Below are 27,395 nucleotides of genomic sequence, written 5' to 3' on the forward strand. Positions count from 1 at the left end.
GGGACATCCCAGGAAAGATGTGGCTTCCAAGTATTCATCACTGCTTGCGGATTTCTCTTCTGTGGTGTCCACCTCTTCTCTTCAATGGGCAGTGTATTTTCAAAGCCTGATTTGACAGCAAAATATGCATTAAAAAGCAGTATAAGTCAGGTGACTTTGGTTTTAAAGAGGAGACTAACCAAAATTGTAGGTCAGTTAGTTTTGTAGCAATGTTATATCTGCTGTTTACTTTCCTGACAGGCTTTTGAGGTACTGTATACTTTATTTTTGACTGTCAGAAACACAGAAGTTACTTCACTTTTGAGTAAATAAAGCAAACATAAAACCAAGAACAAATTGGAGGTGAAAATAATATGGAGACTACTGTCGTGAACACAGCGTGGAAAGACACAAGCTTTGAAGTGGGTATATTTTGTTCCAGATAATGTATTGCCCCAGCATTAGTTGCTCCGCGTGGTTTTACGTTCTGATTTTCTCAGGCAGGTTTCCTTCCCATCACTGAACTTCTGACTAGGGCTAGAGAACAGCCTATACGAGGATTATCTGGAGGAAAACAAGCTCAATTAACTTTATCCTGTGCTTTTTTCATGTTTGTGATTGCAGTCAGATTAAATTCAGGCTTCAGCACTCAAAGCACCCTTAGGCTCTGATTTGTCTCAAAAACAGGGCTTTAGATGCTGTAAGTTGATATTTGAGCTATTTCTGCAGTTGGACATCCACCAAAGCCAAGGAATGCGAGTTTCTTGTCTACTAGGAAGGGTCTGAGTGTCATGGGAGCCGCCAGCTGAGGCCTCCAAGGAGTCCTGTGGGGTGGTGCAGTGTCAGCGCTGGGAAACCTCAGGTGCATCTCGGGGGAGAAGCACTGATATTGCCTCCTTCCTGAGGACAAGGGACTGAACAGATGTACATGGAGGAACCGGTCGGGGATGAATGGCTTTATGAGGCTCGTTGGCAGCTCATGCTCTTCCTCTTTGTCGTATGGATGATGTAAAAGAAATAGGTTAGCTTTGCTATAAACTCGTTTTTCTGTTAAATCAATGAGTCCCCCTTCTTGCGAGCCAAATTTCCTGTGACAGGCATGATAAAGGAGAGGTTCCCACTGAAGCCAGGGAGCTTTGGGTCAAAGGTGGAATACCACAGAGGTCGAGTCCCTCTTTACCCCGTTCGATTTTTAAGCCCAAAAGATTAGACTTCAAGTCAGTAAACAAAGATTTAAAGGATACCTGCATATACAGTTGAAACTCACTCAAATATTACAGATTTGACATTTATTTGTTAACAGAAGCTTAAAGGCTGTAAGCCTAATTCTGCTGATGGTGCCACCTAATCCAGCTGTGCTCCCATCCTGCGACTGTTTGCGGGACTCTTGAGGAATAGCGGGAGTCAGAGTTGTGGCTCTGTCCTGCATGGGAAGCCAAATCCTTACGTTGTCAGTTGTTCCGGCCGATATGGTTGAGCCTTGTCAAAGAGAAGAGTACACCAGAAATAAAATTGGTTTTGTGAGATGAAGAACTTAAAGTATTTCAAATGTAAGCAAGCTAATAATGTAAGGACCTTGAAAGATGCATTGAAGAGAATCCTGAAGCAAAATTAGAAAGAGCCATTCTAGCAAGGAAAACATAGAATAATCCCAACATGAGTTAGTATTAGACAGCCGGGTGGAGGAGATGTATCTATACAAAGGGATAGTTCAAGTGGCAGGTTTAAAATCCACCTTCCAGTGCTGCGTTTGAAGTAGCTGGTTTTAGAAACACTTTTGAAATGGATGTCCCAAATGTTCAGCTTTTCCCATTTTTTGTTTATTAGGGAGTGGAGAATAATTAAAGTATTTATGACATAAAAAGTACATTCTTCACTACATGTCACTCCATTTTGTCTTAGCAATTGAGGATTTTATTGTAGAAGGGTTACAGCTCTACATACCTGATTTTATAGTCTGTGCTGTATCCATCCATCTCCATCTCACTGCCTTATGCTTGGAAGTTTTCGGGAGGCCTGGTGTTGGACTGGGTTTCATATTTTATTCTCCCAGAAGTGGCTGCTGCGGTGAACAGTGGGCTGTAGTTCTCCAGGATCTGAAACAGTGGCCTGATGCAAACCATGTGTTTTGGATTCCGGTCTGTGCACTTTGTGTGGGTGGCAGCAGGGATCCCCGGGGGCCGGAGCCGTGCAGCCAGGAGAGCTTGTGACCCTCCTGCTCAATTCTTCTGGACTGTCGGGGTGGGTTTTTTGTTGTCTCGATGGACCTGAAGGAGCAATGACTTGCTGCTTCCCCCTCTCCCTCCAGAGCACGAGTAGGTTTCAAAATAAGCTGGAGGCAGAGGGTGCTACCCTACCAAGGTTTCAGCTGGGAGTGCACCAAAGAGCTTCAAATGAAATCTTGAATCAAAAAACTCAAATGCATGCAGTGCAGGATGTTCTGAAGTGCTCGTGAGACAAACACCAGTCTCCAAGTGATGACCATAAATGAAAAATACATGCTATAGTGACACAATTATGTAAAATAAATCAAAGGGGCTTTTCTTAAGGCATAGGTCTCTATAGGATCTCTTGAGAAGAGTGTGGAAAGGTTGAAAAAACAAGCTTTCCTTTTTTAAAATTGTAACAGTGGTGAATCCAGGAGCTGTGTGGCTCGGAATGTATGGCTTTTGCTGTTACTGTTCTGGGCCCAGTCGGAGGAACTGTTTCCTTGATTTTTTTTGTTACTTAGTTTGGGTATGCAGCAAAGAACAACTTTTTGTTGAGTCTCAGTTCTCCCCTGCTGACTGTCATGTTTTTACCCCTTTGTCAATGGCTGTGTGTGAGACGTTATCAATGCCTTTTGTAGTTGCCATTCTACATGTAACTGGTGGTGGGCTTTAATCCATCCCTGTGTTTCTGTGCTTGGTACATCATTGTTTTTGTCTGGGAGTCTCAGATGACGAGCCCTTCCCAAGGGGTATGGTCCGGATGGCCACACTGGTACAGGTGAAGCTTTTCCGTCTCCTGCAATAACAATTCAAGCCAACCAGCAAGAGCTACCAGGCAGCAGGTTTAGAGGGCAGCTCTGTCCTCGTGGTGACTTACAAAAGGAGGAGGTCCAGCCAAGGAGTGTGCAAAGCAGATCCCTGTCATTTCTGGCGTGGTTGCAGTTGACTGTGCACTTCTTTGTTTTGATGCTGGTGTTCTTTGTAGTATCTGTGTATCATCGGGCCTGTACCTGCCTGATGAGCAACACTGTCACTGGTTTCTTCTTGCAGTTTAAAGTTTTTGGTTGTAAAATATAGGAGCAGAATTCAGTGAGCAGCATTGTGATTGGGAACATGATACCAAGTGTCTTTATTATTATATGTGTATCTTATTTTTCATAAATGTTAAAGCCTTAAATAATAGAAATTCAGGAAACTCCAAGTTAAAGTTGCAGTTTTGTCCCCACAGCAGTGCTGAGGTCTGTCCCAGAGGAGCTGGGAGCATGGAGTCCTCCACCTGCATTAGAGGGAGCAGCCCTGTGCCATTTCTGCAGCGGAGCTTGTGGAAGCCTGTTCATGTGGTTGGTTAGTTAAGTAAGAAGTCAGTTGAGGGAAAATGTTAAATTGTTATTATGATTTATGGACCAGCTACCAGGCTCTTTTTCATGGTCTAGAATAGTATTTGGAATGATTTTTGCTGTTAGATGCGATCACAGTAGAAGTATGTACATCTATTGTTTTGGGTTCGTCAGGAAAGGCAGGGATGAAGCTGTACAGATGCCATGGTGTCCCATAGAGCCATACCGCTAGCATGTCTTCTGACTTGTCCTCTAAGCTTACTGATGTTGAGCTATTAGGAAAATGTCTCGTTTTAGGGCATGCATTTGACAGTGGAGATGTGAAGCTTGCAGAGGAGGACACAGAGTGGTTTTGACTTTGAACATGATTGCTCTGCCATGCGTGGGATGAAGGGAGGTAGTGACCCGAGTTGGGATATGAGAAGGGAATCTGCAATTTTGAAATAAACTGGTTTCAGCCCCTTTGCCCTCCTGCCCCTGTGGCAGAAGTGCTTCTTAATCCCATGGTTCAGCCCAGTGGTGAGGTCAGCCACAGTCAGGGCAGCCCTGCAACTTTGCCAGCTGTTTTTGTCTTCTCTGTCCCTGCAAGGAGCCCCCAAAGGTGACGTCCCTCCAGTACCACCTTTCTTCCAACTCAGTGAAGAGGCAGGTGTTGGACAACACCCCACATGGCCACTTGCAGACCAGGGCCATGGCCGCAGTGTTCTCTCTTAGCCCCTTTGAGATTGCTGGGGATTTTTACCACCACAGTGGTTTGGTCACTGGAGAAGCCTGGACAGGACATGTCCAAAGGCAGTGGGCATGAGAGAGGAGGTCCGGCAGGCTTTCTTCAAAGGGTGCTGACACAGAAGGAAACCTCTGTGTGGACATCAGCAGGAGAACGTGAAGCCTTCAATAACTCACTGTTGGTTGTTCTTAATTCATAATGGATGCATTAAACATGTAGAAATACATTGTTGAGTTTGGAAAATGCCCTAGTCCTACTGTACTTAGCATTCAGAGGGCTCTTCAAAGGGAGCACTGGAAACTTCTGTTAACGCTGTCAATATAAAGAATGTCCTCTGGATGCCAGGTAACTCCTCTACAGATGTATAATGAATCACTTTGCTTAAATCAGGCATTACCATTGGATACTGGTCCTCTGCCCAAAACTCCTGGCTGGAGCCTGGTGAATTATGGCTCACTTTCCATTGTGCTTTGCAGGAACTAAAGCGTTCCAGTCCCTGCTTTCTGCGCCAAGCAGGAGTGTGTGGAAATGTGCTGAGAGTTTGGGGTTTTTTTCTGCGAGAAACAAAGGATTTATGTGTCACTTGCCTCCACTGTTTTAACTGATTGGCTTGTTTCCATGAGGAGATCTGATGCTGAGTGTATAAATTAGTGGCATTAAAAAAGTTGTTCACCCCACGTAGGGACAAGGTTGACATTGCGTTTTAAAATGCTAGGGGACCTACCAACCTGGTAAGCCTGAAGCTGGATTTGTTCTCCTGTTTCAGTCCTGCTTTCTCTGATCGTATACGTGGGCTTTTACATGTGTTAACTGCCGCAGTGCTACAAAGAGCCCCACTAGACTTAGTGCTATGCTCTGTGCCACAGCTGGTCTGGAGTAAATCATCAAGCCCAGAGTCTTCTGGAGTTAGAGCAGTCAGCACATCTCGATTTAGAGGGCCACATCAGCACTGTTTGAGCTGGCTCACTGACTGCAGGAAATATCTTTGCAGAGTGAACTCTTCTCAGGATGGCCCTGATCCAGCCCTCATTGAAGCTGGTGGAATTGCTCCCATTTTATCAACAGAGCTTGGATCAAACCATCAACTTGAAAAAAAACAACCAAAAATTCAGTAATACTTTGCCAAAGTGACACGGTGGATTAATTTTTGGGTGGAAAACAAGTGTCTTCCCATGATATTTTGTCTGTCCTCTTTCTTCTTTACCTTCCTGCTGATGTGGCTTTGGGATGGCTGTATGGAGATAGGTAACAGTGAGAGTATCTGAAGGCAAGGAGCAAAGCAGCCGTCCCTGTGTGGATTGTTGGATGAGAAAGGTGGGATGTTCCCTTTCCCATGTGCCTCTCAGTGATGGTAAAATGCCATTTTTCTTTTGCTGTTCATGAGTAACAACTAGATTGAAAGCCTTGAGTTGTACAAAGGACTACAGAGCTTTAGACACCTGGCTCTGCTAGTAAAGCTCTGCTTTCTCCTTTTTCAAATACACTCTGTTTTGTAATATATTTCAAATCGGGTGAAAAAGTAAAATGGTGTATCAGAGTTGTCCGACTTAAAGCCAATGCACGGTGATTTACCTGCTGGAAGATGCTAGAGCACCATGTGGAAAACAACACCCATTGCAGACACAAAGAAGAGGTGGACGATCATGTTGCAAAGTATTTTTGAAATCAATAAACTCTTTTTCCTGGCAAAGGGCTGGCCATGGTACAGCCCATGGTGCACGAACACTGCCGCCTGAGCAGGGGGCTGCCCCCCGGCCCCGGCTTCCCTGGTGTGTCCTGTGGGGCTGGTGTCCCTCAGTCTTTCTGCACCCCTGGGCAGATGCCTGTCTTGGTGTCACAAGTTGCCAAACAAGGGCAATTGTAGAGGTGCCCTAGGATGTGTTTGCCACGTGTGCTATGAACTCGAGTGTCACCACTCAAGCAGCTACATTTAGGAGAGGCCGACACACTAGGTTTTAGGAGTGTGGATGTTTTACAAAGGGTCTTACAAATGGAGTTGATTTTAGAGTTGCCAGCTGAAGAATCAAAATGGAGTGTCTCTTTTTTTCTGTACACTTACTCACTATCATTTTTTGCTGCAAGTGCAGCTGATACCTCCATGGTGGTAGGGCTCAGACACTTATGAGTTCAGAGATCTAGGAACCACAGCTGGCTGAGGTATTTTTCTAGCCCTGGTGGGTTTTGGGAAGGAAGTGTTTGTAAACTGAGTTGCTCAGCTTTGAAACTGGGTTGTTCTTGAAAATTGGCAGTGGTGCAAGGTTATTATCTCAGAGGACAATTGGTTGTGGTTAGGGAGCAGTTAAAGACTTCTTAGGACAAGGATCTATTCTTTGAGGAGAGTGAATGAACTGAGCCGTTTGGCACATTTTATTTATTCTTCCATACTGTTTTGTCTAGTAGCCAGCAGTAGTTTCAAATCCAGGGTTTAGAGTCAGTCTCCTTTGATGCTTAGAACTTAATTTTAAAGTAAGAAGAAAACCCCGAAATACTTCCTCACCCCCAGAAAAACAAAATAAACAAAAAATCCCAGCAGTTTGCTGTTGTAGTGTAGACTATAATGATTTTTGGTCAAGTTGTCCATGATAGGATTTCATTTGCCAGCTGGCGTTTTTGTCTTTTTCTGATAAAGGCATTTGATCACTTTCTGATGAGATTGTTATCTCTAAGCAGCTACAACTTCTCTCTTTAAGCTGTTACTTTGCCCATGGCTGGATCACTGTGCTTAGCTTCCCAAACTTCTGCCTGAAGTGAAAAGAGAGGGTGGTAGATGTTTATAGACTACGTCACTGTGCCAAATATGTGTCCCCTCTGCAGCAGAACACATTTTATAGGTCCGGTTTTCCAGTCCTGAAATAATGGCACATAGAAGGAAAATGCAGAAACGTTTTTGCTGACGAGGGAAGGCAAAAGCAAACATTTTTTACCTAGACTTGTGGTGGTAAATTGAAGTGCCTGCCTGATTTTTTGTGACATCATATTTCAGCTACTTTTTTGTACTTATATCTGAGTAGTTTTGAGTTGCTTAGGATATTTTTCCCCACAGTTACGGATTGATTACTAGGTCAGTACTGAAAAGGTCAGTACTTCCCTTTTCTTCTGGAGCTATTTTGTGTTTTCCTTTGCTGGATAATTGATGAGGCCCTCTGAAGAATATGTGTGATTTGGCAAGTGCAAGCTGCCCCCTTGTGTGGTTGTTTAGAGGATGTTTTACCCTCAGCTTAGACCTCATGCTCTGGGCTTACATCATGTGTAAAATGTTCTCCCACAGTCCTGACATGCACAGAAACTTTGGCAATACTAGTGGACGTTTCAACTGCGAAAAGTCAATATCAAGGCTTTAATTAGCCCTGCATTTTTGGGGCCAAGATACTATACACAAATTCCTGCAGCTGTAGGTAATGTTGGATTTCTACACTGAAGAGAGCACAAGGGAGTGACTCTTTCTCATTTTCCAGAACATAGAAAAGGATTTGATTTCATGTTAATTGCAGGTAGCTATTTAGATGAGGTCTGAAGATGTTTACCAGTTGATTTAGTTTGGCCAGAGCAGAGGTCCAGAAAACTATTAAATCAGTTTTGGAACCAAAAGTGAAAAAAAAAACCTTAGCGATATTTACGGGGGCAAATAGAGGGGAGATGGGGAAGAATTAACCTCTAGTTCAATCAGACACTAGTAACTCTTCCCAAAGTAGCTGTTCCCAAAATTTATTAGAAAAAAAGGGGTTGGAAATGAATGCATCTGAAGACTTAGCTTTTTCATTGCTACTGATTTGGGACCTCATCCAGAGTTTGCTGAAATCCAGTTGAGTTCCTGGTGTGCCAGAGTAGGTGTTAAATGGGGAACAGACAGCTGCAGTCCTGTACGCTTTCATGAAGGTCATATCTATTGTCTCTGATAGGAGAAACCACAGGCACTGTAGTAGTTGTCAGCTGTGCAGCTTTCATGCTCATCCAAATTCTTGCCTTGGGACCTGTTAGGGCCATCTTCCACTGAGGATTCAGGCAACCTGCCCAAGTTTAGCCCGTTACAAAAGGTGGGGAGAGATGCCTGGCAGGAGCGGACTGCAGCCCAGGGAAGTGGTGGAGATGTACGCTGGGCCAGCGGGCTCTCGGTACTTAGTGACACACAGGGCCGCTGAGAGGAAACCCAAATGATGTGCTTGCAACACAGCTCGACAAGCTGCAGGCACCCAGAGGAGTGTGGCTGGTGGAGGGGCGTTGTTACTCCCCTCCGGCCAGGGCTGAGCTGCTAAGGAGAGAGATGTGGAGATCTGGGAAGGTGGTGGCTGCCTACAGCACGTGGGCTACAAGGAGAGACTGCGGGTGCGGGGCTGGCCCAGTCTGGCAAAGAGGGGGACATCCCACAACAGCCAACTGCTACTTGTTTGAGGGCTGCAAGGAAGCCACTTTTGGTGGTGGCAGGCCACATGTAACGCTTGGGCAGCAGCCACAAGTTGCTGTTTGGGACGCTTGGGCTGGACATTAGGAAAGCTTTCACCCTAGGCAGCTGGTGCAGCACTGGAGCAGGACCACAGGGAAGTTGTGCTATCTCCATCCTGTGAGGTTTTGAAGACTGAGCTAGGGAAAACCAGGGCTGGCCTCAGACAGTGTTGGAGGTAGTTTGTCTTTGAGCAGGAGGTTGAGAAGAGACCTTCAGGGGCCCCTTCCAACTGGAATTTTGCCTTCTTTCAGTTCTTTGTGGTGGTGCTGTGAATGAATGCTGTGTGTCTACCTGATCAGTAACTAATGGGCTTTTGAAATCTGTGTTGAGCAACTGCTCAGGAGAGCAAGAAAAAGAAACTGTGTGGGAGCAGGTGTTTTTTTTTAATAGAGTGCATGACTGAGAACATTCCTTGAAAAGTGGTCAGGGAGCCTCATGAAACCAACCATATTTATTGTATAGCAAAAAGCATTTATTATTTGTTAAACACTTACAACCAGATCCAGTGCTGTGATCCAGCTAGTATACACTGCTCTGGCAACACAAAGTGCCTGTAAAACAATCTTAATTTGCTGATTAATCTGGATTTATAGCTGCTTCGTTTTGCTGGGGTGGTGAGGAGCAGCCAGAAGAGAGAAGCTGCTCAAGTCCATGTGTTTAAAATGGTGATCTGTCTCTCTGTAGGCAATATAAAAAGGCAAGGTTTACCACGCTGAGCTGCTGCCCAGTGTTTCAGTAGAAAAGCAGAGTTCCCTAGGAGTGTGCGGTTCTCTGCATATGTTGTATGCCTCATCAACACTGAAACCTTGCATTTCTCGCAGGGTTTTCAAGAGAAAATCTGCAAACAGCTTTAAGAGTCACTGTGATCTCTTCCAAAGGGTAATTTAATAGAAGAACATTTGCTGGGAACGTGTAAGAACATGCAACCTTGTCAGCAGATCAAGACCAGTGAGCAGTTTGGTTATAGAAGGTGTCACTGAGTAGAAATATTGGAAAAGGACCTGCTTTTGGTTTATGTAGGGACATGCAAACATCAATACATACTTGAAGTAACATATTTAAGTGCTGTCATGAATAAATATGAGCTCCTGAACTGGTGCTGGTAAGAGGATCTCACTGTCTCTGACAGGGGGTACTTTGGTACATCCTCTTTTATTGTCTGTCCAGGTCTCTGGCAGCTGTTGCTGTCCCAGCCTCTTATTCTCTCAACATTGCTGTGATTGTAGTGACTGGCTTAGCCAGTGAGTGAGAGGGTTCGAACACAGCATATAACCTCAGCGCTGGTAGGTTCATGCAGCCTAGTGCTTGGTGAAATGGCATTGCTAGAAGAGAGTGAGAGAAATCCACTTTGAGTGCAAAATATGAAAGATAAGAGCCAAAAAATCGCTACAAGCGTGGGAAATCTCAGTCCTGGCTGAGGACTGTTTTGCTGCTCTCTGCTCCGCTTGCAGCCTGCTCCCTAGCATGGTGCAGGTCATACACGATGGAGAATGCCATGAAAACTGGAGATGCTGCTCCGAGCAACCAGACTGATTGCTTGAGTAATCCTTGCATCAATGTCACCTTTTAAAGAGCGCTGCTCACTTGCCAGCAAATGTAAAAATAAATGACTCGCATACGGTACCTGTTACAGTGCTGGATGCTCAAGGGATCATATAATGGGAGTTTGGGAAGTCAAGAGTTGAAGCATGTGCAGAACAGACTTGTTAAATACGAGGCTGTCAAAGAGCAGAACCATTAGTGATGGGTTTAGGAGAAGAGAACCTGCTTTTAATGTGGATTAATTTCTAAAAGAAAGTTTAAAAATAGTGAAATGGTTCTGTGCTTCATTTTACACTGACCTTTGGCACCTGGACTAGGGAAAGGGGATTTTTTTGAAAAAGGAAAAGATTAAACAAGAAAAGTACAAGACATCCCCTGTTTATGGCAGGAGTCCTTGTATTACGATATGTTTTCATTTTTGGTGTCTTCCACCAGGCTGTCTGAAGAACCTGGGAAAAGATGCTGCTGAGTATTGTACATCCTTCTTGGAAAACTTGTTACTGCAGTTGGTTTTATAGCGAAATGAAAAAAATAAGTATAAAATTATGTCCTTTATTCTGATGTAATTTAATAGATGTGCTTGCAACAGACATGTGGGCTGCTATATGTCACATGCTTCATAATAACTCTGATGGATTTTGTGTGTGTGTTTGCTTATTTTTTGAAGAGAAGGACATGCCAAACAGACCTCTGAGAGTGCGCGCCCAGTCTCCAGACGGCAAGTTGTCTTTTCGGTGGAAGCCACCTTATGGAGCAGGCTTCAGGGGCCCACGCAGCAGATCCCAAGGTTACACCCGTGGGTACGGAGAGAGCAGCCGAAGGATGAGCTATGCTCCGCTGCTGCAAGAGCGACAAAACCAGGAAGCGAGAAAACTGGGTGAGTCAGATTTCCCTGGGAGCATCTAGCTGAGCTTGCACACTTGTGTAGTCCCCTGTGGCTGCTAGGTGATCACAAGTCATCTGGTGTTGTAACCATCAAGACGACTTCTTCCTTTAAATGAAAATGCTTGCTATGAGCACATTCTGTAGCATGTTCTTAACAGAAAAATACAATGACCAAGGTAGAAGGTGCAGCAGACCTTGACACTGTGTTAAAGAGACACCATGTGTGAGTTACTCGTATTAATAGCAGGGGGAAAGGCTGGAGAGAAGAGGCTTAGCTCAGATTCTCCTTGCGCGTGGTAGGGCCATTCTTAAATCCATTGTCCTCTTCTTAACAGTTGGTGCCCCTATATTATTTCAGCTCAGTGGAGAAAAAATTAATGCTTTAATTAAATGTACCCATGCTTACCATTAAAACTGTTTCATGGGCTCCATACTAGAGCATTACACTCATGTGCCCGTGTTCTCTCCAGTTCCTTCATGAGGTCCTGGTCACTAAGGGCTCCTGAGACAGTCAGGTTGGCCTCTTCCATGCTCCCTGTCCTGCCGTGCTATGATGGTTTGTACTCATGCCCTAGATGACCTGCCCTTCATTGAAAGGATTTCCCATCTAACGGTAGCAATGGGGTTTGCAACAGTTTTATTTCCCCAGAGGATGAGTGTTTCCCTTTGTGCTATTTGTGTCATTTGCCTGTGCCATGGCTGACCTGTCTCTGTCCTGATGCCTGAGCTCCTCTCACCCGAGCTGGCACTAGGTCTGCACTCACGAGCCTTACTTTGATCCTCTTCCTGCAAGCTTTGGCTGCTTTTTGCTGTTTGGGTGTGTTTGCTCGAGGTTAGGCTTCTGCCTCTCAAAATCTCTCCTGTAGGCTGGAAGCCCATCCCACAGATGGTCTGGTCCTGGGTTAGAAAGCGGGTGATGATTCCAAACTCACACATGGCTGCCAGAATTCCTGGCTTTGCAATGCAAATGTCTATTTCCCCTTCTGCTTTGTGGGTTTTGTATTAAATGCACGTCTTTATCTCTGTCTGAAGAGAGAGAATTCCTCAGTCACCTTTAGCAGTTATTCCACCTTTTCCTAACAGGAAACTTACGTCTCATCTAGTCTCTAGTATCCCTTCACTTTTTTATCTTTCTACGCACTGCTCGTGATGGGGCCGCTCTGGCATCTGTGCCAAGGTGTAAGGGTTGAGACGCATACGTGTGGAGGACGCTCCCCGCCTTCGTGTGATGCTCAGCACGTACCACTGCTCTGCAGGTTGAGAGCCCATCCAGGCAGTACACGGACTTAGTGGGAGTTCAGCAACAAACTTAATCTTGATGAGAAATACTACGTAGCATGGTTTTCAGCATCTGCTTCTTGTTTTCATTACTTTCATACTATGTTTTTTGAAAGAAGGAGAACAAATGTTTTTTTAAATAATCAAATTATCAGGAGAAAAACTCAAGCCTAGAATACAGGACTCTTGTAGTGGTCTTTTCATGTAAGTAATTTGCTTTCCTGCTTCTAAAATACCAACTTTACTGTTTTTACTGCATGCATATTGAACTCTCTGACATAAAGGCTATGTATCTAAATAAATTAACTTTCAAGGAAGTTTCTCCTCTTCTATCTCAGAAATGAATAAAACTGAGTTCTGCCTGAAAAGACAGAATTTTTTTTTTTTTTTCAATGAAAAAGACTACAGGAAAGCCTCTGTTTTTTCCCTGCGTGTACAGCCTCTGAATCAGTTCATGTGGTGTCGTTGCCATCAAGGAGCTCCCAAGGACGGAGCCAGCCTGTCTATAGGTCATCTTTAACTAAAAGGAAAGTCACAGGTATGTTTCTTTCACATCTGCTGTCAATTCGTGGAGCCATTTGAGCGCAGTGAGATAGCTTTGTCATTTCTAAACTGCAAGTCTAAAAGCTGCTAGGTTTTTTTCTGTGTGCTAAAGAGCTTGATGGATGTCTCCAATTGCTTCTCTAATTCAAGCAGTATTAATAAAATGATAAAATGTGCTTCCCTGCTGCCTGCCTTCTGTACGGGCAGTGCTGGGTTTTGGGATGACATGCTACCCGCTGAAGAGAAGGGCAATCTTTCCCTGCACTTCAGTCACACATGAGTCCCTAGAGAATGAAATCGTACTCCAGTTCACTGGCCCTTCTCCTTTCCTGAGACATCAGTATTTTTCCAATGTTACTCTTCAGAAAAATTTGGGCTGGAAAGTTGTGCCTTCTGCATTCTGTGCCTCCGTGAGACTTGGGAATGGTTGCTGTGATGCTAATGAGAAGAGTTAACAAATCTTTTTGGGGTGGTAGGTAGACTAGACTGGAAAGACTGATTGACAGATAGAAAAGGAGCCTCATCAAAATTAAAAACCTCAAAAGAATCAAATTAATTTCACTTAATTTTAAAGTTTTGTAAATTATTTGCATAAGGTATTCTGATATGTGAAAACAGCCCACTTCAATTATTTTTTTTCTTTCAGTGTTTTTTTTATTTTTGCCTTATGTACCATAAAAATTGAAAAGCTGAATTCAAACGACCTGTTTGAAGCACTGAAAAACGTAAAAGATGCAGAAATTCTCCTTTGTGAAGAATTTGACAGTCCCTGGTTTTATTGCCCTTCAAAATAGAACCAAATTTTAAAATATCAAGATTTTTCATCAAGCAAAATTTCTGCTCTCCAGGCAGTGAGTTTGCCAGAAATGATGAATGTCAGTATGTTAATAAGACATTTACTTTAACAGTTTGGGGTCTGATAGAGTATTTAAGGACTGTAGAATCTACTGGTACTCTGGTCTTGTAAGCAGAGAACTAACAGAAGAAGTGGTGTTTCCATGGGCCGCCGTCAGTAATCAACACACTTGGTTTTCCACTACAGCTGTATTTGTTATTCGTCTGTTCTCTGTGTGTTACAATGTCAGTTGAAGACAGTAACTGTTTTTTATGAGAACTCCGATGTTGTTATTGATACGCTATTTTGTTTTGCCATTTCAGAGGAGGAAGAGGTGGAGGTGGCACAAGACATAACTGTTCGCGTTATGTCCTCTCAGTCTGTGCTCGTTGCTTGGACAGACCCACTGTATGAAAAGCAGAAGGTTGCAGCAAATAGGTAGTTAGCCCTGTGTTTTCTTTTCTGAATGCATACTGTAGGTGAACTGCTGCCAACGCACTACCGATTTCTTTTGCATTTATTTAATTACAGCTCGTCATGAGAATAATACAGCTTAGGGCGTAAAAATTTGCACATCCCTACCTGTGACAGTGGCTGGTAGGGGATGCTTCAGAGAAGCTGATAGAAACCTGACATGGGTGGATGTGGGGTCATGCACCCTCCTTTCCTCCCTCTGCCCTGACCTCTACTATGTAGAGATCTGTAGGCATTTAGTTCCCTTCTGAAATGTGGTCAGCACCAACCTGGGATATATTTGCTTTGGGATAACCATACCCCAGGTGAAGAAAACATCACTCTGCAACGTGAAAGATGCCCATCAATGTCCCCTGCATCCACTGACCCTCCAGAAACCCTGTGCAGCTGAGCAGGCTGAGCAGGTCAGGGTCTCCCATGAGCCGGAGAGCCTGGCTCACAGCAGCATGCTGCAGCAGTTGGAGACCAAAATAAACAGAGAAATGGGCTGAAATACGCCAAAGCATTTGAAAGCACCGGACTGTGTTGCTCAGCCGGGTAACAGCGAAGGGGTGTACAACCTGGCACTGAAACACCCCGAGGGGCACATCAGGAGAAGTAGTGATTTTAGATGTTCTCAGTTTCCTTGTGGAAGTGGCTATCGTGAATTTTTACTTCTGTGTGTTTCTGGTCCCAGGCAGTACAGCGTTCGCTACCGGGAAAAGGGGGAATCGGCAAGGTGGGATTACAAACAGGTATCCAACCGGCGGGCACTAGTGGAGAATCTGCTGCCGGACACCATGTACGAGTTTGCTGTCCAAATCTTGGAGGGAGAAAAAGAAGGCAAATGGAGCGTGTCTGTTTACCAACGGACTCCAGAGGCAGGTAGGTATTAAAAAGGTCCTTGGGGTGATGCAAGATTTAGGGTTTAAGCTGTGAAATATGGCTGACTTGAGGAAAAGCCAGAATAAGTGGTTACTTGGGGCAGCAGCGGATTGGGAACCTGGGAAAACCCTTGGTCCTGCTGCCTGTGTCCCTGCAGCAGTGCCCTGGAGAGCACACTGGGGCTGCTCTTGCAGCAGGACAAGAACAGGGGGAGATGGTTTGGGTATTTCTGGGGGATGGGTCAGCAGCTTGGATCCCTGAAGCTGGATTTTCCCCTTCCTTTGGGAGGAGCAGCCTGTCTGCTCTCCCTCTCCGTGTGTAGCAAATTTAAACCCTGCCTCCACCATGGAGAAGCCATGGGGCCACTTTGGTACAGGGAAGTGGTCCATAACAACTGAATTACCACATCGTTCCAACTAAGCCACAGGAGCAGTCTCGTGCAGGCAGCCTGTTCCTAAAAGCACAGAATAAAATTTCACGACGGACGTCTGGTACAGAGGTGTAATACAGACACGCATGGACCTGAGCCATGTGTGCTCTTCACATTTATCTTTGAAATGGCCACATAAGAATTTCTGCCATGAGAAGGAGAAAAAGGTGTATGCTGTGTTTCTTACTTGTCTCTTCTGCATGTGGCTGTTTCACAGCTCCGGCCACCGCACCTGAAAATTTGGATGTTTGGCCGTTAAAGGGCAAACCAACCTCTGTAGCAGCATCCTGGGATGCTCTCCCAGAGAGTGAAGGAAAAGTCAAAGGTAAGTCATCATTGTTGGTTTTTAACCCCTTCAAGGAGCTGGTCTTCCCGAAGTCAGACTGCCACTCCGCAGCAAGCTGGAACCACTGACTGTGCCAGGATTTTTTTTCATCTGTTAATGGCTTATACCCGAGCAAGATTTTCTTGTTTCCAGCCCAGCATCTCCGCACCGCCGCTGGGAAGCCATCATCACCATGTGCCTGGGATGTCACAGAGCTTCCCGGGGCGTCATGCGTGCACACATACCTCTTCTTCCATTAATATGTAGGTCAAAATGGAGCTCAAGAGGGAAGTTTCCCAAAGGATTTGTAATAGTTAGGCGAAGAAGGAAAAGCTGGGTAGCTGCGAAGAAAGTGAGTGGGCTTATGTTGTGTTTTATTTATAGTTTATGACAGAAGGAAAGCCTTAGCTTAAGAAGCAAGCGCAAATAGCCTCGCGTACTATAGCATTGTCATACATGGTCATAAAGCTAATTTGTCGGTGGCTATTTACTTGCATAGGATTTTAGGCAAAAGCGTTCTGGGATTTTTTTTTTTTTTTCCTTTTTCCCTCTGAAAATGAACAGGCTGATTTTTTGGCTGCTCCAGTTCTCCAGTGGTTGATGGGATAGTGTTCTCGACTTACACAAGTTTCTGAAGGTGCCTTATCAGCACTGTAGCATCTCAGGGTTTAAAAAAACCTTTGGCCTGGAGGGAAGTCTACCGTGTCTGCATACACGACCTACTTTATATGTGTTCTTCAGGGCAGGGGTGGAATTCCTTCCTGTTTGAAGTCAGTAGGAGTCTTGCCAATTTCTTCAATGGAGCTGCAATTGTGTCCAAGAATTATTATTTCTTAAAGCAGGGTCAGGCAGGAACACTATCTGAAATTTCAAATCTGCTCCTGATTTTGAGCAGTCTGTAGCCCTTTGTCCATTTTTGTCTGCTGATCCTGAGATGATTCATCCAAGGCAATAATTTTAATGATACCTGATATTCAAGGGTTTAATGCTTATATATGTCTAATATATCGTTTTCCTTGAGTGTGAAGTATTACAGGAGAGGTCTTATTTTTAAACTAAATAAATGGCACAAATGAGACTTATACTGGCTAAATGAAATCACTGAATTAGCACTCTACAGTCCTTTTGATAACACATGGTAATCAGGAATTTTTTTCTTTTGATCCTTTTGTTTTTCAACCCTGTCGTTTTCATAGAATCATAGAATCACAAAATGGTTAGAGTTGGAAGGGACCTTAAAGATCATTGAGTTCCAACCCCCCTGCCATGAGCAGGGACACCTCCACTAGAGCAGGTTGCTCAAAGCCCCATCCAGCCTGGTCTTGAACACTTCCAGGGATGGGGCCTCCACAACTTCCCTGGGCAACCTGTTCCAGTGCCTCACCACCCTTACAGTAAAGAATTTCCTCCTAATATCTAATCTAAATCTCCCCTCTTCCAATTTAAAACCATTACCCCTTGTCCTGTCACTACACTTCCTGACAAAGAGTCCCTCTCCGGCTCTCCTGTAGGCTCCCTTCAGATATTGGAAGGCTGCTATGAGGTCTCCCTGGAGCCTTCTCTTCTCCAGGCTGAACAACCCCAGCTCTCTCAGCCTGTTTTCTATATTTATACCACATATTAAAGTAATGGGAGAAAATGCCTTCCAGTAGCCATTTGAGAGTTACCAGAAGTAACATCAGTGTCTCTGCAATTAAACCAACTCCTGTGTATCTTAAAACAAAAAACCCCAAACCCAAAGTTTACCATGCCTTCTAATACATTGATTTTTTTTCAAGTGAGCATTAAATGTATTTGCATATAAAATATTGATGTTTTTTTTCTTGATTTTGATGACCTATGCTTGCCTTATTTCTTAACGCCATGAGTATGGGCTGGTTTTCAGCAAAAAATTTAAATTTTCTGTTTTTAAAGGTGTTATTATGTTCTAGAGGTTTCCCGTCATGGTACTGTGACTCCTCAAGTGTTCTTGTGTTTCTTGGTGTAGAGAGAGAAAACTGACAGCCCTTGGAATTTATTTTCAAAATTCTGTTTTGGTCCAATATCTGTGCTTCTTACGGAAGACTGAAAAGAAAAGAAGCCTGTACATGACTGAGATCTTACCTACATTCCTTGGGAGTGTAATGGGAAGACTCCTTTTCATGCCTACAGTTGTTCCTACAGGGGTGAAATTTCTCTCGATACAGAAAGTTAACACAGAGCACAGGCACCACAGTAATCCTAAAATGAAAGGTGAGAGCAGGGTGAGCTTCCTAAGGGGCAAAAAGACCTTACGTTGCTCTCTCTGCAGTGGTGTTTGGCCCCAGCTGTAGTCAAGCACAGTGCATCCCATTTTGATTTTGTTGGACAGGCGTCCAACAAGCTATTGCTACCATTTGGCAACTTGCAGTCTTGTTATTTCCTGGTAGAAGTATATTTTCTAAATAAGAACCTCAATCATTCAGGCATCAATTTTACCTACTGGCCTGTAGCTTACAGCTAAAACCCCTCTAAGCAAAGACTCAGCTGGAAACACTTATATTTTACTGCAGTAATATTGTTCCCAAGATTAAAGTAAGTGCTTTGGTGTTTTCATGGGTATGGCCCTCAGGCTCCAGCACTGCTGAGGAATGAGTATGTGGCATTTGGAGCTGGTAGAGTTTCACCACAGTGGACTGGCAGAGCTGCTTTTGCATGACTAGGGCCTTAAAATACGGTGCAATTCTAGCTGTGTCAAGGCTCTGTTGGAAATGTAAGATAAGTAATTAATACTAATGCATAATGTCACCTGATTTTAATACTGATGTCTTGAGTGATAATTAAGTGAATACACATTTTGTTCTTCTTCCAAATAATTTCTGTGGGAAAGAAAACTTTTTAATGTTCTTATTTGCTGTGGACATAGCTGCGGTCAGCAATGCAATTGTGTGTTGTCTACCATTGTGAGCCATTTACGTTTTGGAATCATGTTCTCTGGATCATGTGTTGTTGATTGCAAATATCTTGGTAGCTAATCAGTAAGTTCATAATTTCTCTTTCCCTTGGGAAGTCTAAAATCTGCTTGTGGTCCATCAGCCGTAACAGCATGGGCATTCTGATTTTAGCGATCTGCACTACCTAACATTTACATAGTCTTTCAGACCAGATTTCCACAAGTGGCAGGACAGTGCGTATTTTCCTGGCGATGTTCATACGTGTTTTCTGCCTTCAGTGTATTTTCTCTTTGTAGACTTCCTCTGTTATTTCTGATTTTAGGGCAGTTGATTTTTTCAGAGGACTCATTTCTTTCCCTTTAGTAGACAGTGTCCAGAAACAGAAAAAGGTCTCCTGGTGCAGCACACCAAACCACGCAGTAGTTGGTGCTGTAACTTTCTCATGTCCCCTGCACCTCCTCTGGAATGCACAACTCTCATCTGGCTCCTGTTGGTGACTCTTCACTCTGATGAGCATTGTTGCTTATGTATTTTTATGAAGGTATAGCTAACATATTCTGTCTCAGTCATTAGGTCGTCACTGTGATTTGGTTTTGTCTGTTAAGATGAACAAATGTTTAACTTACCTACATATATATGTATATCTCTCTCTCTCTCGTGTCTTTGTACTCCAGCTGTTGACTCAGCGTGCATTGCTAGTGTATTAATTTTAGTAATGCACATTCTAATTCATCCTACCCATACAGTCTGTCCGCTGGAAACAGGACTGTTTTCAGTTTCCTCCTTCCAACCGTCTGCCAAATCATTTCAGAATACATTCTTTCATACGCCCCGGCTCTCAAGCCGTTTGGAGCAAAGTCCATCACCTACTCTGGAGCTACAACATCAGCCATAATAGATGGTCTGCAGGCCGGGGAGCGCTATATTTTCAAAATCCGTGCAGCAAACAGGAGGGGACCAGGTCCTCAGTCTAAAGCCTTCAGTGTCGCCATCCCAGCAGGTGAGCACCAAGCCAAGCACCGATTGCATGATCTGCCCATTCTTACCTCGGTCCCGCTTATCTTCATTCTTACCGACTTATTTCAGCTTCCTCTGCGCTCCATCTAACCCATCAGATTTTACTTCCTTAATACTGTTTCTGTTACTGCAGGATATTAAAGGACATTTTATGGACATTTTAAATACATGCATACCATAGTCTATTTCCTGCACGAAAACACTGTGTGCTATTGTTATCCAAAGGCCAAAGAATACAATACTTTGGTTCTTTGGTTGTGCTATTCCTGTCAACTCCCGGCCTTGAAAGTCAGTTAGTCTGGCTTACTCAGGTACTAACTCCTTGTGTTTGCTTCTTGCCAAAAAGATGCTGTTGTGGGGACAGAAGATTTGCTGAGTTAACTAAGAACATGGGCCACAGCCTCGGATGGGCTGATGCAGCTCCATGCCATCAACATGACTAAGCTCTGCTGAAAATTTGGCTCCACTGATACGATGTTGCAGTCCCTGCTTTTAGATGTTTGATGTTAATTGCTCTAAGTTTATCCAAGTTACAGATATTCCACATAGGCTGGCTAATACAGAAATAATTATTGTCTCATATTCTCATAAATTGTCTTGTTCTTGCTACCTGGCTGCTTTTTTTCTCTTAGTCATTTTTTTGTGCTGCTTCTATTGTTATGAATAAACACTTTTTCTTCCCCCCAGCTGCTCATGAGGATTCAGTTGCTCAGCAACAAACAAATATTCAAGATAATTCAGAGGCTAAAAAAAATGGGAATGCTGGCTCATCTCCTTCTCAAACTTCCTCTGTTTCTTCAAAAGTCCAGCCATCACTTTCCTCTAAGCGGTCATCTGCTCGTACACCTAATGTTAGTGATAAAAAGAGTCTTCTTTCTGAATATAAGAATAAAATATTGACTCGAGGAGGGGTCCTGAGTAAATCTCAGTTACCTTCTAGAAAGACAGGTGAGCTGGAACCTGATCTCCAATCCACTGAAGTGACAGACAATCGTGATTCCTCCCAGGAAGCTCCAACGACGCCACCAAAAGCCCAGGATCAGAGGAGAATTGTTAGACCCTTGTCCCCTAGTCGGCCGGTCCACCCTGTTCTTGCCTCAGGGAGGACCCCTATTCGAACACACACATCAGAGGTGTCACAGCAGACGAGCACAGAGGAACATGAGCCACCAGCACTGTCACCATCGTCAGCACAACGCTCTTCTGCCTTGTCTGTTCCTAAATACACAGATAATGAAACAAAGCAAATGAGGCAAAGCAACACTAATGTGCCTTCTAAAACCTCTTCCCATCCTCTGCCTGCCAAAAATAATGATCTTGCAGGTAATGTGGAAGGAAAGCCAGGCCCCACGCTGGTGAAAGTGTCCTCTAAAACTTCAGAGCCCAGTCGCCTGGCTTTGCCATCAGATCGACAGTCTGCTATCTCTCACGATATTGTCCCAAGCCATCCCAGTAGGTCTGGCTCTCTAGGTCATTCACATCAACCCTCTTCCAAATCAGCAGATTCCCATGCTCGTGAGAGCCATAATGAGTTTGACAGTGAAGAAGCAGAGGAAAGAGCAGGACAGACCAGTGCTAGATCACAGCAAACAAGGCTGCCCTCAAGTTCCAGTTCTCACACGTGGAAGAATTCGAAATTAGCTGCGGTGGCAGCCTCATCAAGGTCTGCTGTTTCTGGTTACGTTTCACCTCACTCTCGCTCCTCCAGCAGTGCCAAATCCAATGGAAAGGATATTCATATGAATTATAGGGAGGACTCACAAGATGCCAACCCCTTATTTCCTTCTCTACCCTCTTCTAGGCAGTCTTCTTCATCAATCTATTCCAAGAGAAGAAATCCTCAGGTCGATTCTGATTCTCACCTCAGAGAGACACACAGTGAGAAATCGTCCCGCTCTGACTCAGCGGAACAACAGAGTCGAGTGGCCGCTGCAGAAAAGCATTCTCTTTTGCAATCGTCTCTTTCCAAACATAAGCCTGAAGAGCAAGACAGTCAAGAGGTAAAAGAAACCCTTGCTCGATCAAAACCAAGTGTATCTTTGCCTAAAAAGACATTCCCCTCTCATCTTCCGTTGGAGAAGACCTCCCGCTCAGACCCTCCACAGACAGCACAAACGAGTCCTTCCTTACTGCATTCAAGGGGTCGGCGCCTCCCATCTCACGTTCCATCCCAGAGTAATGAAGAATTGCAGGAAAATGATGATGAGGATGCAACAGAAGGCAGTGACAGAGCAAGCAGACGCTCTGTATTCCCTAAAGACGTGTCCTCTTCTAGGGAATTACCTGCATCTTTCTCTCAGGGAAGCTCAAGTTCATCTCTATCAAAGCAACAGCAGCCAGGTTCTCAGGTACCTTCCTACAAACCAAAACTTGCTCAACCAGACTCCAGTTCTGCCAGTGATACAGCAAAAGACAACCAGTATAATCCAAGATTGTCATCCACTTCTTCAAGACAAGCTCGTCCTTCATTACCTACCCGCTCAATGGTCGTTACAAGAACAGTGTCCCAAACAGAGAAAAAACATGGCCTGTTGCCCTCAAAAATGTCCAAACCCGAACTTCCTCAAAAAGTTCCTTCCTCCTCTTCATCTAAATCTCGTCAGTCAGTTTCTAATGAAGAGGATGATTATTACAGTGAATATGATCAGAAAGAAGTGAAAGAGAAACCTACATCTTTGGCAGCAAAATGGTCCCCTTCTGTTTCTAGAGGCAACAAAAACACATATGATGACACTACTAGCAATAAAAGGAAATCTATGGACACCCTTCTACCTCACAAAGTAAGCTCTGAAGAGGAAGAGAAAGAAAAACCTCCAACATTAAAAATATCTTCTCCTGAATCACCAGGAAGCTCTGCCATAGCGTCACGGATTACTCAGTCCTCTAACAAGCACACCCCATCTAAACCAAGCTTTGTCTGGCCACGTTCTTCTGCATCTACCACTACACACACTGTTTCTCCAACAATTTCTTCTTCTACTTTGTCCCCTCGCCAGCGACTATTGAACTCCAGGCTACGGAGCCCTTCCCAACGGCAAGTTGTTAGACCTCCTTATAGACAAGGTATCTTGTCTTCGTTGCAGTAATCTCACTGAATAGTGTTTTTCCTAAGATCGTGCTCCTAAGAGCAGTTAGATGAATGCCCTTCTTCAGAATGCAGGTTCAGTTATTTAGTATAACGTATTACTTTTTATTTTGGTCATTCTCAGGGAACCCAGTTCTTGAGGGCATTGCTTCAACAGTGTAATGTGGTGCCCCAGACTTTTGGTCCTGTGGTTTGCTTGTGTAGGATCCCGTGATCCGCAGGGGAGATGACAGAGTTAGGTACTAAATTGGAAATAGGTCTATGTTCCTTATTGAGCCATAACTTCACTGAGAGCACATTTGTACTCAGAATATGACAACCTCTCAGGTATATTGCTCTTCCTTTTGTGGATTACTAAAAGGCTTTTGTAGATTATTTATTATTAATGACCACACCTTGGCAGTAAGGTGTTTCCTCATGCTGTCCAGGCATTCTATGTTTTCTTTAATTAATTTTTAAGCCACTTTCCTCTTTTTTTAAGTAACAGTTCAAGATTACACGTTCCTATGTGCAACAACACATTGAGGACTGCTCACGTCACAGTCAGGTCCTCTAATACCTTTATGGCTGTGATTTACCCCAAATGTTAGAGGCTTGCTTTCTGGTAGAATATTTGCTGACCCTGGGTAGTGGAACAGAGGATCCACTACATGTCAAGGTGTGTCACCTATTGATTCCCCATGTTACCTATGGAGAATCCCAGACAGTCTCAGTGACTTTGCTAGGTAGAAATGTTTTTTCTCCCTCCAATGCATGGACATGTAAAATAGTATTGAGTGACCTGAGTGTTTTAATAAGTACCTTCTATGCCATATGTAGATCACAATGTTTTGTTCAATGTGGCCTCACTGTTATTCAGTGAGAACCATGCAGCTGGGATATTGTATTTGCTATGCTTTAGTCAGACTCAGTGTTGTGTAGAGGTCCACCAGATTGCAGAGCTTTAAGGTGGAAGTGGACCTTAGATAACACCACGGAGGATGAGATGCATTGTATGAAAGAAGAACAGATTTCTCTGTGGAGGTTGTATACCAGCTTACTGGTAACCATGCCATTGGGAATTTAATAGCCAAGGAATGTTCAGATACTATTTTTTTCCCCAGTTAATATATGTATATGTTTTGATATATATTTTTCTGGAGGCAAATCTCTCAGCTAGGATGTGAAAATTGCTGGTCTTTCTGAGCCCCTCTCCTTTCAGTTTCTGACTACAGCTTTGTATAAGGATAGGATTGAACAAGTGGTTTCTTCCTTCACCCCACTCCTCAAATATTTACAGAGATCACAAACATTTGTGGCTGTAGTGCCATCTAGAAATATTGCCCTACTTTCTTAAAAAAACAAGAGGGAGCGAAGAGACCAAATAAACATGGTAGAGACAAACCATGAGTGTGTAACCTCTTCAGAAGAAACCATTTCAGATGCTTGTGTAAGCCACAGGGATCTGACAGTGTCACAACAGTTGCTCTGAGCAGAAAGGAAATGCCTGTTTTGCTGAGTGTGATGAGGACTCTTTCTGCTCTCACTTATGTCCAGATAGGTCAGAAAACACATTTCTTTGCATTTTAAAATGTGGTTTTCTGTATGCACAGCTTTCTTCAGAATAGTGTGTTTTCTTCTCTGTTTCAGGATACAATGGCAGACCTAATCTTACAACAAAAAATGGAAATGGAAAAATAATACCTGGTAATAATGGAAAACCAAGTGGACAGAGAGTAATCAATGGCCCTCAAGGAACAAAGTGGGTAGGGTGACCTTCTCTCCAAATTCAGGATGCTTTGGCTTTTTATTGTACTTACATTTTCCTTAAGAAAACAGAGGAGAATAGTGCCCTCAGTCAATGAAGCTGTAAAGTGAGGTTGTACTTAGGGATCTAGTTTCCACTGTTCCACTGAAATCTAATGACAAATTCTGTATTTCATTATTGGAATATTTTAAATGCCTGATTTAAAGCCTGATGGCTTGAATTTTCAACTATAGCTTTACTTTCATAGATTTAGTGAATCATTTTTACTTCAAAGTCAGTGCAATTTAAGCTCACCAGTGTCTCAGGGCTTGTCTGCTGCTCGGTGTGAGTGGGGACTGCCCAGGATGGCTGCTGTGAAGGACGTGTTCAGCAATGCTTCTCCCAGATTCATGCTCCAGGGAGAAGCACGTGAGCAAGAGTATCAAAAAGTAAATTTACTACATAAGTGTCAGAATGCTTTAAATGTACATATGTAGGTAGCTTTAAGCGTTTGCTGTTCATACAGACACAATTTCAGTGATATTTTCAGAACAGCTCAGATGCCATTGATAGAACCCCACTAGGTGCCTACAGACCTTTAGAAGCCTTTCCAGTGAATTTATAACCAATCACCACAGGGGAAGGAACTGGTGTTTCCTATGTGTTTGCCTGAACACTGAGCAGGAGGAGGCTGTGACCAGCCTCCCTGGCATCAGTAGAGCTGCTCACACGCTGTGTGGGTCATAAAGACATCTATTTTATGGCCAATTCAATCTTACCATTTTCATTAGAGGTACATAAAAAGGAGCTTCTGGTATGTCACATGCAGGGGAGGCATTTTGAAAAGCATACTCAAAGCCCTTTAAGTAGGCTCCAGAAAGTGGGCTAGGAAGGTCCTTGGAAGGCCATGCGGTGATTCTCTCCACCCCATGAGAGGAGGGCATTGCTGCAAGCAGGATGAACACCTTGTAAAGCAAGAGGATCTGTGTCAACATCTGGGGCCTGGAGGCCTTCAGAGACTGATCTCATGATCTACTGTCCCTCCTGCTACAGTCTTTTCCCCAGCGCCAAAAGTAAGTCTGTCTTGCCAACCTGGAACTGCTGCTCACGTCTTCTTCCCAGTTTCCTCCCAGCACTTAACACTTTTTTTGTGTTCTGTGGCTCAGTGTCTGTTACTCCTGGGTCAAACAGCATGCAGTTCAGCTATTTTGGGTTGAAATAGCAACAAGGACTGGGTTTTAACTGCAGTTACCTCTTGAATTCAATCCAAGCTCTCAGACAGATTTGTTTTATGAGACAGAGGCTTTTCTTCAGTCTCCCACCACAATTAACATCTTAGCTACTTTGTGTTCACTGGCTGTTTCAATTTAAATTAACTAGTTTAATTTTTCCTGGGGTTTGGTTTTTGGTTTGTTTTTTCTTTTTTTTGAGTAGTACACTTGCTTTTAAATCCATTCTTCAAAAGGACTCAGGGTCATACTCAAATCAGTATTACAGGAATTCACTGTAGGAGTTGCACACCCCAAGAAAAACAAGGGAGTTGCTCCTTTGCACATGAGAGCTACAGTAGGTGATAAGAACATGGTTGCTGTGCAACTCTGGAGCCCATCTCCTGGGGATTTGCTTTCTTCAGCAGTGATTTTTCAGTGATTACTGTACAATTAGTGACTCACTTTTAAAAGTCTATGGGTGTTGTAGCTATTCCTGAACATCACACTTAGCATCTGAATTTCCTCAGGATTTCTGTTATTGAGAAATTTCATTTCACCTCCTCCTGTGTTAGCTAAAATTGAGTCCATCTATTGCTTTCAGATTGTAGATCTTGACCGAGGGCTAGTTTTAAACGTTGAAGGAAAATACCTCCAAGATTCCCAAGGCAACCCTCTCAGAGTGAAATTAGGAGGGGATGGACGTACAATTGTTGGTAAGTGACAGCTTCCTTCTTACAGAAAAAAATCTGTTGGTTTTGTGCAGATGGTACAAGTCTTTGAGCTGTTGAATGGTTCAGGCATCCCCAGGTCCCGTGCAAGCCATTTGGAGTTGCTTGTACCTCAGGTCTCCATCAGGCAGTCAGCACATTGCAGGACCTGGGGAGGCTTCGGGGCCTCTTGTGGGGCTTCTGAGTATGGGGCGGCAAGAATCACCTGAGTCCATCTCACTTGTATCAGCATTCTGCAGAAAGGACTGCAGAACTGAACCAGAATAAGGTTGTTTATATCTCTGTATACATAGAAGTAATTATTCCCCACCACTAGCTCTATACCAGCCATGTGTTTGTGATTTATTTTGTTTTTTCTTCTGAAACTGACCACAACTAGTAAAAATCCCTGTGTGTGGTCTGTGAAAAGACTGCTGGTTTTTATATCAGTCCACCTGTATAGACCTCTTGAACATAAATTCAGTGCCTGCTGGTCACCATAAATATTTGCAGTATCCAGAATTTGGCACAAAAATTTATCTGCATCTCACCAGCTTATCCCAGTTTTTTCTTGTACATGTTTGACATTAGGGAGCAGAATATGGATTCATCATACCTTTCATCAACAGTTACAAGACTGGCTTAGATGAAATGCAGGCGCAGCCTGCACGTTGTGATTCTGCAGCGAAACCTCCCTGCAGTCTCCCCAAGAAGTGTTTATCAAACAGCTGATAAAAGTGAACACCACTGTGGTTTATCTGAGGTTCTTCTGAACCATTTTGCAGCTTCCGGTGCCATGGCTCTTTCCTAGATAACAACCATCTTTTCTGTCAGCTTAGTTACAGGAGGTTCTAATCACACTCTCTT

General features: G+C 43.8%; 1 protein-coding gene across 1 annotated transcript in view; it reads left to right on the forward strand.

Moving 5' to 3' along the window:
* FNDC1 (fibronectin type III domain containing 1) overlaps window positions 1-27,395 on the forward strand; it is a 71,381-nt gene that overhangs the window by 14,675 nt on the left and 29,311 nt on the right. Inside the window, exons 2-12 of the mRNA XM_074144650.1 lie at window positions 5,073-5,122; window positions 10,904-11,113; window positions 12,839-12,937; window positions 14,101-14,215; window positions 14,928-15,115; window positions 15,763-15,870; window positions 19,594-19,782; window positions 20,487-21,255; window positions 21,832-22,862; window positions 24,514-24,629; window positions 26,423-26,534. Of these exons, the coding sequence (XP_074000751.1) occupies window positions 5,073-5,122; window positions 10,904-11,113; window positions 12,839-12,937; window positions 14,101-14,215; window positions 14,928-15,115; window positions 15,763-15,870; window positions 19,594-19,782; window positions 20,487-21,255; window positions 21,832-22,862; window positions 24,514-24,629; window positions 26,423-26,534 (2,987 nt within the window). The remainder of the gene's footprint in view (window positions 1-5,072; window positions 5,123-10,903; window positions 11,114-12,838; window positions 12,938-14,100; window positions 14,216-14,927; window positions 15,116-15,762; window positions 15,871-19,593; window positions 19,783-20,486; window positions 21,256-21,831; window positions 22,863-24,513; window positions 24,630-26,422; window positions 26,535-27,395) is intronic.

The sequence above is a fragment of the Numenius arquata genome, chromosome 2 (assembly GCF_964106895.1).
Source record: "Numenius arquata chromosome 2, bNumArq3.hap1.1, whole genome shotgun sequence".
Lineage (NCBI taxonomy): Eukaryota > Metazoa > Chordata > Aves > Charadriiformes > Scolopacidae > Numenius > Numenius arquata.